Here is a 15,599-nt window from a genome sequence, read left to right as displayed (position 1 = left end):
GTCTCGGGAATATAGTGCAAATAGCAATGTGGAGCAGGTCGAGATACAAGTGTGTTTTTTACTCAGTGTTCCTGCTTTGACGTAGTCATTTAATTGGATGTTTGCTTTTCAAAACTTCAAAGGGAATCAGCGTGTGACTCAAAAATATAATAACACAGTTTAGTATGGCTAAACCTCAAATAAATGCTAAACCAATCCAGCAGAGGCTAAGCAGTCAGGTCTTAAGTAGGCAACACTGATGTTAAAGGCTGCTGTAACATACTAAATGTGTATGAGAGCGAGGTGTTATTTCAGTTTAAATGCCCACACTGTCATTAGTTGATTCTTAATTGGAAATATGTGTAGGCAGTGTTTCACAGTCATAGCTGGTTCTGTTAAATCTAGGCTAATTTAACTACTACTTTTACCGTACAACACTGGAGCATATTTTTTGCAATCTATTGCAGCTTTGAAGTATTGTGGAGTAGAAAGTGCCAATATATGTGCTTTTGACAGGTAGTTATGTAGGTGTGTGAAGAGAAGCATCATGATTGAGCTTTTTTTCTACAAATAGAAACATTACTCTATCAAATGATTCACAGATAGAATAAGCTATAATTCTGAATAAAAAAAAAGTTAGATGTCTGCCGAACAACGTGTTCTTATGTTAGTACTGTGTTTAATGATTGTCTCGGATCTTTTTGTGTTCTGTGCCTTTAAGTCAGTGGTCAGCTCGTGTGTTTTTAATATACTTTTTTAGCCACATAACCGCAGCTCATAGGTACAGTATATTTTCTCAGTCAACAACTTATTCATACCACCAGTATAAAATTGTACTTATTTCCTATTTTCATTTCCTGGTGTTATTTAACTTCCCCTTCATTCATTCGATAATAAGTATTATCTGGCAAAGAACTGTGAAAAATCGATTTGGAGCTCACCCAAAATGACCCAATCCAAAACAGAATATGCTGCAGAGAGAGCGCGCATTTAAATGCAAGGGGCAGTGTCTCTGAAGAAGAAGAATACAATATAAGAGAAAGAATGCATCTGAGAACACAAGCAGAGTGCGGCAAGCCATTCAGCCAAGCAGAATAAGTTTTGCTCAGTGATAAAAGCAGGATCTGTAAAGAAGCTCTGTCCCTGTGGTGACTGAGCTTTCAGTGGCCGTGCCTCATGAGGCTACAGCTGGCACAGAACAGCTCTCATCACTGAAACACTGTCTGAATGTTAATAGATTTGCACCCACCGAGACTTAATGGCTTAAGCCTGCCAACTCCCACATTTCCACAAAGATGCAGTGCTGCAACTAATTGAAAAGAGAAACAAAAACAGACTAGTTTACTTCGAATTATGGGTAAAAAGGCTTATATTGGCTTCAACCTCATGCTTTGATGCATTTAAAACTAGGGCAACTTTTCATTTAAGTGATGGGTTTTGTGGGATTTTGCAGGGTGAGACATACAGTACCTTTATCTGACCTGCTGTCTAACCTTGTATGTAGATGCACACTGAAGGTTTCTTCACAAACATCACCATCTAGTGGATGTACGCAAAATGCAATGTCTGCCATCATCCCATTATCAATAGATTTTGTTGTCTGTCTGTGTGGCAGGTTAAGGTTAAGCGATACTACAGGTCCAAACGTAATGAAACGTGACATTTTGACTACCTAACAGCAGTTCCACAGTCCTTCAAGTGCTCTTTTGAAGTACCAGCTGCTACAAAAACCCACCATACTAAAATGGATAACTTCAGGTCAGCACACATGCAGAAAAGCCTAGAAAAGCTGGTTCTTCAACCCAAAACCCCATCTGTAACTGGTTTTGCAATAGCTTATAAAACGTTTGACCTCTGTTAAACTCACATCAACACAGTAACCTTGAATGGCTGCTTCTTTTAGCTCAGTCTCGATGCCCTGCAGTCTGAAGATTAAATGCACAGATGACACAACCACCCTTGACCTAATCGGTGGTTGATGAGTTGCTACACAAGGAACTAGTGAACAAAACCTGTGATCTTGTTCTTTGCGCAGGCGAAACAAAAAGAAAAGTAATTATGGCCCGAGAGGCCCCCTCTCCACCCAGCTTATTTTTCGGCTGCAGAAGACGTTGCGTCTTCTGCAGCCGAAAAATACACTAAGACACTGCAGAGAGCATCGCCACAGTTTAATTTCAGGGAGTCAGATTGTGTGTAAGCTATTAGTCTGCAAATAAATGCCCCTTCCCCCCGATTCATTCACACCACTAACACTTAAGACTTCATAAGAAACCTACACATTTTACAAACCATCTACTGCTTGTGCCTAACTATGTATCCTGTGAGAAAGTTAAAGGAATTCCAGTGTAGTGATGCAAACTGCAGTTAATTATAATTTAAATCAAGTTTTGAAGAGGATGATTACACGATGCAGGATTAGACCTGTGTCGGAAAGGTCAGTTTCTCTGAGACTAAACCTTGCTTAAAAAAAGCTTATTTTATTTTAATTTTGAATAAATTATAGATACTAAAGCTCCTGAGCACAGTTGCAACCTTGCTCTCATGTGCCAGAACACAAACACAGAGTTTACCTTGACAAATCCTGCCCAGGGTCACACATACAGACATACAGGAACAAGATCCTCTTAAGTTTTTACCATATATTATAAAATCTCTGTATCCTCTATCCATGCAGTCTCTGGAAGTGTGGCGAACCCCCTCCCAGCCTTCACTTCTGAAATACTTAGCCTCTCCTATATTTTATTTTAACATCCTATCACGTTCCTGATCGTTGTCACCGGCATTCAATTCAAAGTTGAGCATGCTTTGATGTGAAGACTGACAACAGACAAGCAGTACACTGGTAATTATGGCACGAGATGCTGCTGTTAAAGTGTCAGTGCATTTTTAGACCAGTGTAAGGGTTTATATAGATGAGCGACTCACTGTTACAGCCTCCATGGCATGAGTCACCTTTCACCTCTCAGCCTGGTTTCCTAGAATATCCAGTCAGGTTTCTGTAAAGGTGTAAAGGAAACCTGTTTACATGCTACTAAATGGACAGATAGATAGATATCCATAGATATCTTTAAATACTTCTAGATTTCTACAGGTACACCAGGTTCACAATAAAGGCTTCAGACAAAGAATTTTCACCCACTTCATTACTTCCTCATGTTTCAGTTTGTTGTTGCTTTGGTTCACATGTTTTTAAACAAGCCACTTCCTCATAGCATTTCTAAAACTTTAAGAAACCACACTTTTCTCTTGTTTCTTACAATATCACATAACATTACCTGTGACAACTGCATGCTCATAGTCTTACCTTAACTTTCTAAACTTTTTTGTTCTCACTAATTATTTTTTCATTCAGTTAGTGAAGAGTTAATACAAGACCACGGCCTAATTTAGCAGAACTGACAACGTTGCTGTAGCCAGGCCTGTCGAGTGGCCAATTCTCCTTTTGGTTATTTTAACTTCCTTGTTTTCAGCGCAGCATTCATATGACAAGCAAGTTCAATAAAAAGGCACACCACGGCTTGTTTATTTTATTCTGTTTCAACTTTATGCAGTGTTTATACTATAAATACATGTCCAATATAGATGTTATGCATGAATCAGCAACTAAAGGAGCCTGTGAGGGTTCTTCTAGAGAGAAGGAATAAAGGGATCGCAGCCTGTGAAGCACAAAATGACTCATAAACCATGTAAAGAGGACCGCAGTTGGGCTTAATTAAACACAAGTAATGCTCCACATAAACAAAGAAATCAAAGCTTTAAATACATTTCTTAATATATCTAATTATCGCCGTAAACTGCGCACTTTGGCAAATCTTCAGCGATCAAAACCTAAGTGACATTTCACTTCTCTTAAACTGACAAATCCAGTGTTTGCAGTGGTGTATGACCTTAGAAACCAGTGCTAACATAACAATAGGACATTTATTTAAGGCAGGATCACCTGTTGCCTATTTTGTGTCATTATATCTCAAATACGACACTCAGCATGCAAATAACTCTCCACACGATTGGTCCACTAAAAGGAACAGTATCCCGAAGAGTCAGGCGCAAAGGGAAAAATTTAAAAGAACAGCACTGTCTTGTGCAGAGGACATTTATACCCTTTCATCCTTATGCTTAAACTCAAATTGTAAATGATTAAATACTAATGCTTGGCCAGTAAAAATCATTAAACTGCTCTTTAGCACACTGAATGACAAAAAAAAGTGGCTTTATGAAAAACAAAGTGTGCTTTTATGCTTGCTTTTTTGTGAAGTGACAACAAGCCACAAATGTCCTGAAACTCAATGGTTGAAAAAAAAAAATTCCCAGTGAAAAGCTGAAATCAGTCCTTCTGCTATGTAGAAAAACTAAAAAAAATCCAGGCCTTATAGAGCATTATTTGTGTTATCTGTCCATCTTACACATCATTATGAGCAATAATTGTCAATAAACGTGACGTGTCTGTATAGGGGTTTTTTTCCCGAGCAGCAGACATTTTGACATGCCATGACAGGAAGCACACAGGTGTGTTAATGATGGTTGCATTCCACTTAAGGGAGGCGCTTCCGTACGGCATGCTGCTTCACACTGGCAAGGCTTACTGGAAGAGGTAATCCAACTGGGCCGTCATTGACTAAGTGTTGTGCGATTCCTGCTGCGACCACTCTATCCTGCTCAACTTTATGACATCATAAAACATCATCAATCAGAAATGCTTTATTTCATTATATACCACAGAAATATGCTCTGGTATTTGTGTTCCTGTCACTGAACAGCCCTTCTCAAACGGTCTCTCTGCACAGCACGGGACCTCTTCTGTCTATCTGCAATGTTGTAGCCAAGGCTCTGTTTGAGGGCAGGGAAGACAACCCCAGACTGAGATGTTCCACACCTGGGAAATGATATGTGGATTTAACTCTGGGTGACTAACATGCTTGGCTTTTTTTTCTTTTTGACTCAGAAACCTCGATCTCTCTTGCAAAAGGCAGCTCTGGGCTATTATGCAACCAAGTTTTGTGAAAATTAGCACAACAGGGCTTTGAGGAATCTGTTTTGTGCACTGTGACAGAATACAAAATCAGACAAAATTACATACTGTTTTTCTGGGAATGACTGAAGGCCAAGTTTTGGTAATTTGTTTTCTTCTAAAGACCCGCTGAAACACACAAAGAAAATTAGAAACTGTTATCATAATTTTGCTGCTTTGAAGGCTTTTGTATGTCGCTGATGATGAAAATGATAATGCCACTTCACCGAGTTCCATCTGAAAGGTAGGCCTTAGCCATGATGTAGTTTTCTGGGGTGATTTTCTTGTTTGAAACGATGTCTCTGAGCAGTGCTTTCACACGCACGATCTAGATGACACAGGGTTGTACTTTAAGTAACTATTTTAAAAGCCACAACAAACAGAGCTACTAAAACACTGAATAGCTAAGCGTTGCCCTTCAGGCACTTACCTCCTGAGACTGTAAGCTGTTAGCATTATATAGCTGTCGGATGATGATCTCACACTCCTGTAGTGTGGGGGCCCGTGGGGGCTGGGAGGAACTGCTGTGAATTCGGAGAGGCTGCAGTGAAGTGATGAGGCGCCCATTGGCCTCCGTGCCATGGTCCTGCCTGGCTGAATCCAGAATTTCAGTGCTTGCTCCAATGCTACTGCAAGTCAATGAGATAATGTCATTGAGGGCGATGTATAACATGTATAAGGCAGTTTAGGTTGAGAATACCTGGTTGTTAACTCCCCCCACCCCCACCCCCTCACAGACAGGGGACTAGGTTCAATTCACTAGCCCACTTTGCTTCCAGCAGGATAATTCATGATGTCTCAAAGCTCAGATCATTTGAAACTGCTTTCTTGAACCTGACAGTGGATTCCTGTACTCAAATGGCCTCCACAGTCACCAGATCAAAAGCCAACCTGGTACTAACAGGTCAAGAAGTTTATAGACATGTAAAAAGGCACATATTCCAGAAATCAAAGGGCTCAGACTGCAGACCAGACCAACAAATAACTAATTACATACTGGCTTTTGCTTCTTTACATGCTTCACGTTCATATCCTCATGCTGTTTTATAGTGTTAATTTAACATGCACTATAATACTTGTGCACCTACATCACTACCTAATATGAGACAGCTGACATCTTGTTTTTCTGTAAAGTGATTAAAACACAGAGCTTGAATTAGTGTTCTCCTGCTTTTGATGGTTGCCTTACAGTAGCCTGTTATCTGAGCTTATCTGAGTATCTGCTTAGTAAGTTATTAATGAATGGCTGTTGTGCCATCATATCCATATTACTGCATCTGAATCTAATTTATCCATCAGTTCTTGTGTGCATAGCTTTGAAAAAAAAAAAGGGGGGGGGGGGGGGAGCTAAGATCATTTATGAAATATAACCACACCTTGTAAATACTGAGCTAGATAAGTAGCTGAAAAAGGCCCACCACTCACCCGAGAGCCTGGTCCTGCAAGAGTCTCGTGTCCTGCAGTGGCTCCTCCATGTACAGTCCAGTATGGGCTTGACTGCCCTGAGTGGGTGGTCTACAGTTTTGTCGACTGTGTGCAACTCGTAGAAGAAGAAGGATCAGACATTAAGTTTAGGTGGCACATTGAAATTCACCTAAATGAAAACCTAATAAGTCATTACATGTGCTTAAACATGTTACCTTTTCTACTTGACTTAGGAGGCTCCATTATCACCTTATACTTCAACTCTGCAACATCCATAACAACAGAACTTTAATGTACTGTACACTGCAGGTGGGCTTAAACAACCAGTAAGCAACCCATGAGTCAAAACAGGCCTTGCTGCAGCAAGGATGCAACGACGAATGACCGGGGAGTCTCCTGGTGGGTGGTGACATGTTGTTATATGGAACAGCATGCGGCTCGCTCTGCAAAGTGACACCGGATATCTGCCCACCTCCCACTGAGAAATCATTAAAACTAAACCCTGGAGTTGCCATGCGTCCACCATACCTAGCCTGACCTTGTCTTGCCGCACCTTGTCAGGAGACAGGAGTCACAGACTCTGTGAATTCTTTAGATAATTATTTGACTTTGTGAGCCATGAAATAGGGTGGTTTCTTGAATGCCACAACCCTTCAAAATTCCCCACAGGGAATAATTGAGTGCTCTATCTGTCTAACTATCCACTATTAAAAAATCTCAGAAAGGCCAAATTACAGCATTAATTAAAGGCATGTGAAAACTTACTTTTGCTTACTTCATTCATTCCACAAAGCATTCTGCTTTTACTGCTTTTAAAAAGACCTATGGCAGGACTGCTGTCACTGACTTCTATGCTTTTACAAATAATTAACTTACACATACAAGAGTTATGAATGCACTGTTTCTTCACCTTTATTCTCCCGTCTGAGGTTCTCTATCTCTGCGTGGAGCTTCTTCAGTGTTTCCTTGTGCTGTTCTTGTAGGAACTGGACGTTTCTTTGCAGTGAAGCAACCCGGAGGTCCGTGCTGCCGCTCTGACAGGACGTCTCTGCCGCTGCTCTGCCCGCTGGCTTGATACCAGGTAGCGGGAGCCGCTGTTCAGGGTTAGCCGGTAAGCGTCGTAGCGAGCAAGACTTCTCTAGCCGCCCTACTCTGGTCCAGTGTGGCAAATGGCGCGCCGGTGGCAGGTTATGACTTGACATCGCTCTCCGCTTTAGTACTTCAGGCCTCCCCTGACTGAAATAGCTCGCTGTTTCACCCTTCCCATTGTTTTCCAGTGAAGAAAAGTTAGCTATAGGTACTCCTACTTATAACTATTTTCACGCTCATTTGGCACGCGCTCAATCATACACAACGTTGCCGTGACAACCAAGATTCCTTTTTTTTTCTTTTTCAGCCCTGACGTCGATCTTTCAGGCCAGCTGCGCATCCTTTCTTTTATCTTATTTCCTCTTCTAATATGTATTTTAACTAGTTTCAATTTGTTTTTGCTCAAATTAAATGTAGAAGTCCTACATAATATTCAAGACTGTTTGTAAAACTGTATTTATTATCTTTAACTTAAAAAATGGTGTTTTGCTATTATGTATCCCCCAATGATTTGTTTTCGGTTTTCTTGTACTTTAAATGTATTTAGGCAGTTTATGTTAATATCGGTCCTTGCTATAAATAAAGTTTTTTTTGTTTTGTTTTTTTAATAGAAGCTCGGTCTCCTTGGCTACAACGCTTGGCCAAGGCAGATCTTACGTCCAACCGGAAGTTTATAAAAAATTTAAAATTTACGGAAGCGTAGAGCTGCCACCCAGGCAAAAGAAAAATACAAGTGTATCACGTTATAAGGTGAAAGGTTTATTGTTCTAACAAGATACTTTTCCTGTTTGTACAATATACTATCATGTTTGTACAATATACTTTTCACGTTTGAACAACATAATATCACGTTATTACAATATACATAATTATCACGTTCGTACAATATAATATTTATATTGTACGAACGTGATCCTATATTGTACGAACGTGATCCTATATTGTACGAACGTGATCCTATATTGTACGAACGTGATAATTATGTATATTGTAATAACGTGATATTATGTTGTTCAAACGTGAAAAGTATATTGTACAAACATGATAGTATATTGTACAAACAGGAAAAGTATCTTGTTAGAACAATAAACCTTTCACGTTATAACGTGATACACTTGTATTTTTCTTTTGCCTGGGTGGCAGCTCTATGCTTCCGTAAAAATTCGCTGTTTAGTTGTCTTTACTTAAAAATCTACCTAAAAGATTAGACTGATATTTTTGTGATTAGCATGTGTACTTGCCGATTTTCTTTGCCTTACCATTTTATATTGTATATTTACATGTGTCAAAACTCACTGTATTGTTTGCTATTTTTATTTATAAATATAACTGAGTTGCATTGAAACTTTGTTCAACTATTAATAAACAAATGATAATTTTTTTTGAAGGTGGTTGTCACCTTCTCATAACCACCCCCAGTTTTTGAAAGCCTGATTGAGTTCAAGATAAAATTATTTATTTTATAATTGAACCACCTATACACTGAAAAAAAGGGACTGGCCATCTCTTGGATTTATGTAAGCATCTTGCATGTATTTAACACAATTGCCTCATGTTTTAAAGATAAATGTAACTATATAGTGTAAAAACTACATGATATGCAGAAAGGGTGTATTAAATTGTTCATATCATGTTCAGGTGAAGTAAGTCAATAAGATAGCAACGTTAAATCTCGTGAAACCACGCGTGATTTCATCTCGCGGGCTTTGGATCGTGGTTTAAAAAATGCATCCATCTCAGTCAAGTCGAGCAGCCAACTCTACGTTTTTTGGTATGTCTTGATTTTTTGAATTAATGTTTACCATATTTCAGCCAAATGTAGTTAAACGTCTAGAGTGCCGCCATGTAACTAAAAAAGAGCCGTTAGCTTATTTGCTGTTTTATCTGTTGTCAAAGAATTGGCGCTTTTTCATTTGAATTTGTCTTTGGCACAAGAGCCGTAATATCACATTAAACCTAATTACGAGGCACTCACGACATAATTTGGTTTTCTGTGTGAATAGATTTGCCAACTGACTCTTCAGTTACATTGTGTATTTACTGCACCGTGGTGTTAGTGAGATTTTGGACATTGAACAGCTTTAGCTAATATCATCAGTGGCATTATGCTAGCTTACATCCCTACCCCTCCTGCCCTCACCTGCTGTCCTTTTGTTTTTGTTTTTTTTTTGCTGCACATTGAGAGATGACCTCTATTCTGCATTTCACCAGGAGTCAGCTGATGGATTGTGGGTTCAAGGTGTTATGGTAAGAAAGTATATTCTATTTTCGCTTAAGGTTTCTGTAACTTAATTATAATAGGTTTTTTTTATAATTATTAGGTGCATGCATACTCAAATAGACCACCCTATTAATACAACTGAGAAATCCAAAATCTGCCATAGGTTTAACTTATACCTGTATGTATTGTCAGAAAGGTGATTACTGGACTCACATTAATGCACACTTGAACTAAAATGAGGTTGTAACTTGTGGGTTCTTGGGTTGCAAATCAGAAACAAACATCTTTGGATTTTTTTAATCCCATAAGATCTGGAAACACAGTTTTTATTCAACAAAACATTACTGATTAACCAAGCACAGTGCCTGCTGTTATTTCAAAATAATTTTATGTCATTTTAGATGAAATGCAGCATTCCAGTGCATCCCAACCTTGCCTTTACAGTCAAGGTTTCTGACGGAGCTGAGTTTCTCTCTGACAGTCTGCTGAAAGTGTTTGCAAAGTGATCGGGGGAACAGGGCACAAAGCTAAAGGATGTAGCTGCCATGATGACAGTAAGAACTTTAAAATTCTTTAACTACAAAGTGTATATGTATTGCATTAGGTCAGTAAAAGATTTTTATGCTGCATCCATTGAAACAGTCAACTATTACCCGTGAGTACTGATTCCACCGAAAGGATGCCATAATTTTCGTTATGCATTTACTGGCCCACTGAGAAAAATGTATCTTTTTAAAAAAATAAATGTTCTGGAAACTATATATCCATAAAGTTGATGTCAAACAGGAACTTTTGATATTTCTTTGTAGATGCTGGTGTTGCATGTTGACTGGTTTAAGTTTTTGTCTGGGATCATTTTCTTCTGTGCTACTGAAAAGTTCACAAATCTCTGTTTTCTTTGTTATAATACTTTAGGATGACATTAATGCTCGAAGGGAGTCCCTCATCAAAGTGCTCCGCATCTGTGTGAAAGACAATTGCAACATCTTGGTGCAGGAGTTCATGGTGAGTGTTTTATGAGTAGATTGTGGCTTTGCAACATTTAAAAATGCATTTAGTTATCCACTTGATCCTCATTGGACTGGTTAGGACCAGTAGTCCTCTTTAATAATTTGAAGTTCACATGAGGCCTGGTAGTGAACTCGGCCGCCCCCCCTTGAGGCCCCACCCCCCTATATTAGGGGTCACATCAGTGTGAAAAAACTTTAAATTTGTCATTCTAGTGAACAAAGGAAAATCCCACCAATATTTACATTAGCTTTTGTTTGAAAAAAAAAAAAGACCAACAGCTAACCAAATTGTGGGGCTGAAAGTCTAAATTCTAACATCTTCTGAGTGACATAACCTGGATTTCTGATGGGCCGGTGTCTTTCTAACAAAAACTAATGTAAAGCATTTGAAATTATTATGTTTTTCACTCTCTCTTAGAAACTCTGTTAGACCATGAATGGCAGCATGGCAGGCCACTCTTTGGCTATAGCTATTTACTATGTTGCTTGCATTGGTTTAAATTACTCTAACATTAGAACTGGTAGATTCAAAAGAGATGAGTTTAAAAAGGAATCTTAAAGAAATGTTTTGTGTTTAACCAGGACTTGACTGAGGCCACTGCACAGATTGAGAAAACCACAATGAACATCTGTCTCCAGAGGATGCACCAGGCAATGACTTTTCTGATGTTGGCATCATCATCGAGGGTATAGTAGTTCTTCAAGATCTGGATAACGTGACCTTTGCAGTAGCCATGCTGTTTGGACCTTTTTTATTCCTTCAATATGAGTTACCCATCACAACTCTGCTACACTTTTGAGGTGATTCAAAGGGTGGTAATGGAGTTGGATGCAACTCAGCTCTCAAGAAAAGCTCACAACTAAGACAAAACTGCTCCTGCAAGGAAAGCTCACTGTTATGCATGCAAGCTGATCAGCTCTAGGTGAGAGGACATTTAAATCTCACACTTGTTCTGCTGCATTTTTGAAGCTCAATTCCAGGAACAGATCGCAGGGTTCATTTTTATATACTCTGCAACTGCCATGAGGACGAGCCGTTTTTGTTGTTGTTGTTTGTTTTTCCTTTTGCTCTGTACAGCATTTTGGCAGCATTTTTAAATTTCTCTTTGTATTTTTTCTTTCTTTTACTAGTGAAGAGATGTAGCATGAACAGTTATGCAGTCTAAATATCCCATATGGGTCGTGTGAAATGGTATTTTCAGTTTCATTCAGTTGAAGTAAAGAACGTTGAATATTTCTAAGTGTGCTGTTTTGAACCAAGATGTCACAGTATGATCAGTGCCGTAATTTTTGACAGTCACTGTATCAATGTTATTTTTGCATCTCTTGAATAAAGGTTTTGACCTGCAAGTGCTAATTTCTTTAGTTATTGGGGTAAAATGGGTAATGTTGATAGGAAGGTGTTTGCCAATTCAGTAACCTAATTTAATGTTAATGGAAACTAACATTACCTCAAATTGTTTAGTTATAATTGTTGTTTAACTGAATCTTGACATCAGAGGCCTTAAATAGAATGTTTTGTATTGTTCTTTCCCAACATTTTTCAAAAGAAACAGTCTAATTTCTTTACTGTGATTGATTCCAGAGAACACGGAAGAACTGACATTATTTAACTGTTGATTTATGTAGATTCAGTGGAGGAGTAATGTCAGTTTAATTCTTTACCTACTGTCAATGCAGTGAAATTAGACATTTTGTTTTGAAAGGTTAATGGTGGATGCCAGCAACCATCTTGGAAGAGAACAATACAATCTGTTATAAGGCCTCCATTTGAAAATTGTGTATTTGATGCTAGAATATAATAGCAAAATGTAATTTGAAGATAACATGTAGCATTTAAGTGACCAAGTAGTATTGGGTAAAAGTTATTGAATGGTGTTGGGATAAAGTGAGAAAATTGTGAAGGATTAAAATATTTCAAGAGCTCAAATTACTTCATCAAAACATGTTTAAGTCACATTTTATCAACACAAATTGCACAGGTTTATTGAACATGAATAAATTGTGTTAATTTAACTCAATTGTTTAAGTTGCTGCCAAAGCAAAACATCTGTGTGCAACAAATGTCCACCATTGAATTAAGTAAATCCAACAACATATTTTTTTCAGTGTAGACAGTTTGCAAGTTTTAAGCATGTGTATGATTCTGAGCTAAAGATGAAAAATCACATGTATTTAGTTCCAAGGAGAAGAAGGAGTGATAGGTATCCGGGGCATCATCAACCCCAAATTCATGATGTGTAGAGCACATGTTTTAGGCGACTATTAAACCAGATATTACTAACTTTGGGTTAGGTCTGTTTAGAAGAACCTACCCATGTTTTTCTTCCTGATAAATGTCCTTAAAGGTGGGTTAAATTTTCACAAAGGTGGTTCTCAAGCTTTTTTTTTTTTAATTTTTATTTTAACTGAGAGCACTCACACATGACTGAAAGCTGCAAAGGAAAAAGGTGCCATCATGCATTTCTGGTAGCACCAGTTTCTGTTAAGAGGATCGTGGTTTATGATAGTTTACGTCACTGTGTTTGTGGTTTATAGACTCAACCATTAGTGAGGTGGCTGTTTTCATTTCTGTAAAGCTGCAGTAGCTGTCACTGTGAAGGTGGTTAACTCTGCTGTTATCACTACAAGGGAAGCATTGAAATAAAACTGAGATGTTCCCATGGTTTTATTCTGTGCTGGTAAATTCTAGCAAAATACAAAAAAAAAAATTTTGTTTCCTTTCATGTTTACGGGTTGCATAAGATGCTACTGGGGGGCACTTACTGAGAAATAGGTCAAAAGCCACAGAGTCCCTCTTGCACTGCCAGCCTCTTAAACACAGGGGGCCTTCTAATAAAAGTAGTCTTGAAAAGCAAGTAAAGAATGCCAAGTTTTTAAACCCGAATCGATTTAGTTGAAGAATACAAATGTAAAGCTTCAGGTCAAGTAAACCAAGTCACCACAACAGTTAATGATCTTTCCTTTCACTTTATTCATGATGTAGCTTCCAAACAGTAAATATTACATCACACACACAGGGACACTGAGCTAGTGTCTGTTATGGATATGACAACATTTAAATGCTTTTGCAACATTAAACAGACAATGTGGATGACTGAGCTGAAGGCCTTGTCTTTGGGAATGTATAGGTGGTATGGTGCTGTTCTCTCCATGCCAACAACAATAACTTAAATTACAATATTTACAAGTTTTACAGAATTAGTAACGTAAAAGTTTAAAAAGAAATCATTTGGGTACGTTGTTTAGCAAACATACAAAACAAATTAACCAAATAAGTGACAGGTTTCCTGATCGAGTGCACCAAAGTAAAAATTACTCTTCACTTGCACTCTCTTAGGCATCTCGAGTTTTGCACCCGTCGTCTTCATGGTGCTTTTGAGTCCTACTGGAGACAAACATCTTTATGATTGTATGGGACAGTAAAAAGTGACACATGCTTGAGGTTTTGTTTTTGTTTTTAAATTACGAGGGATCTGAACAGAGCAGCAAGTGCAGAGACAGGGAGCCCGTAGATGATTTGATTTGTGGAATGTACACTTAAACATCTGCATACATGTAGAGCAAAATCTGCATTTCACAGAAACTTGACAAAGGGCAACAAAGAAAATGCACACAAAGGATATGTTGATGAATCTCTCCTCCATTCTTTTCTGCTGACAGGCGTCACTGTAAACGGTCTTCAGACGTGACCACACAACCCCACCTTCATTAACTTGTAAAAGCTCGAGAAATTACACGTTAGGGGAAAGAAAGTACTACAGGTCCTAGATGTGCCACTTTTTATTCCTCAAAGTGGTATTTTACTTTTAGCTAACCACATCCACGCATTCAGTTGGAGTCAAAATTAAAATATTTCCCATGTTACGGAGCTGTCACAGCTTCATCCGCTGCACCACAAACAGCACTGCTTCACAAAACCAAAGCATGCAAACAAACTCTTCTTTAAAAACTTTTGTTTTTAAAGCAGCTGAAGGAGATTTTTCAGCTGGACAGCATTTTAGGTTGTTGGGATGAATGTCAAAAAGCTCAATGTAAAAAAACAAATAAAAAAAAAAAACCCCACACAAATCTTAGCACTTCAACATGTCACTTTTCAGAAGTCAAACAAAAGGTAAAAAAAACCTTACCCACTACAATAAAATAAAGCACAAACACAATCAATGCATTTTTTTTTTGTTTTCAGTGTAAAGAAATCTCTTTTCCATTTTCTTCAAATAGAACTCTCTCATAGCTTATATCATCTCTTTGTCAACACTCCCACATCTAACATTACATTTTGACAGTAAATGTATTACAACTAAAACTGCATTAAAAACGTATATAAGCAGATCTCCTGTCATAAACAAGTCAAAGTATCTACAAAAACTGGACACATTTACCATATTCCACTCACGGTCTTTCTGTACAGTACTTTAACAGTGCAAAAACATTCAGACTTCAGCCCCAAGATCAGCCTAAATGTTAAATATCTAACATTCAGTCTAATATTTATGCTGTTTCTCTCCAGACAGCCCCTACATTCAGATTTGATTATACTTGCTAAATGAGTTGACAGATAAAAGATTAAAAGACAGAAAAAAAAAGTGGAATTCATGTGAAGGCATAACCAGCCCCAGCAGCACCTAAGCTTCTGTATACCCGAAGAATATAGTCCAGGTTATTGCAGCATTTTAAACATGATTGTGATCAAAGATGCTAAGAGACCACGTTCAGCCCCTTCTGAATTAAAAGCTATACCCACGCTTTAGCGCTGGGTAACGAGTGTTTTCTGGACCCATTCTCTGCCTTAATACCAGCCACCTTTTAGAAAACTAATCAAATTAATCCCTTCGACACCGCACGTTGCAAGCAAAAAGGCATGGTC

At 38.3% G+C, this 15,599-nt stretch overlaps 1 protein-coding gene across 2 annotated transcripts; it reads right to left on the bottom strand.

Moving 5' to 3' along the window:
• Nucleotides 1-4,725: 4,725 nt before the first annotated feature.
• On the bottom strand, nt 4,726-7,614 carry ccdc74a (coiled-coil domain containing 74A). 2 transcript variants are annotated; one of them, XM_085358132.1, is made up of 7 exons: nt 7,323-7,614; nt 6,615-6,675; nt 6,413-6,517; nt 5,418-5,613; nt 5,215-5,315; nt 5,057-5,116; nt 4,726-4,852 (listed from the first exon to the last, which is right to left on the bottom strand). In XM_085358132.1, the coding sequence occupies exons 1-7, from the start codon at nt 7,612-7,614 to the stop codon at nt 4,726-4,728; spliced, it is 942 nt and encodes a 313-aa protein (XP_085214258.1). The 2 variants fall into 2 exon arrangements, with proteins under 2 accessions (XP_085214258.1, XP_085214257.1); XM_085358131.1 differs by having other exon boundaries at nt 5,418-5,616; nt 6,413-6,527; nt 6,628-6,675.
• Between the last annotated feature and the right edge of the window lie 7,985 nt (nt 7,615-15,599).

The sequence above is a fragment of the Diplotaxodon limnothrissa genome, linkage group LG7 (assembly GCF_057381915.1).
Source record: "Diplotaxodon limnothrissa isolate DT_005_m linkage group LG7, D_limnothrissa_male_GT1.1, whole genome shotgun sequence".
Classification (NCBI taxonomy): domain Eukaryota; kingdom Metazoa; phylum Chordata; class Actinopteri; order Cichliformes; family Cichlidae; genus Diplotaxodon; species Diplotaxodon limnothrissa.
This window is presented reverse-complemented; position numbering and strand designations above follow the sequence as displayed.

Coding starts and splice junctions, on each gene's coding strand:
- ccdc74a (XM_085358132.1), bottom strand. CDS start 7,614: ATGTCAAGTCATAACCTGCCACCGGCGCGCCATTTGCCACACTGGACC. Junction 6,518..6,614: donor AGAAAAGGTAACATGTTTAA/GCACATGTAATG, acceptor AGTTGCACACAG/TCGACAAAACTGTAGACCAC. Junction 5,117..5,214: donor TACCTTTCAGATGGAACTCG/GTGAAGTGGCAT, acceptor TGTGTGTTTCAG/CGGGTCTTTAGAAGAAAACA.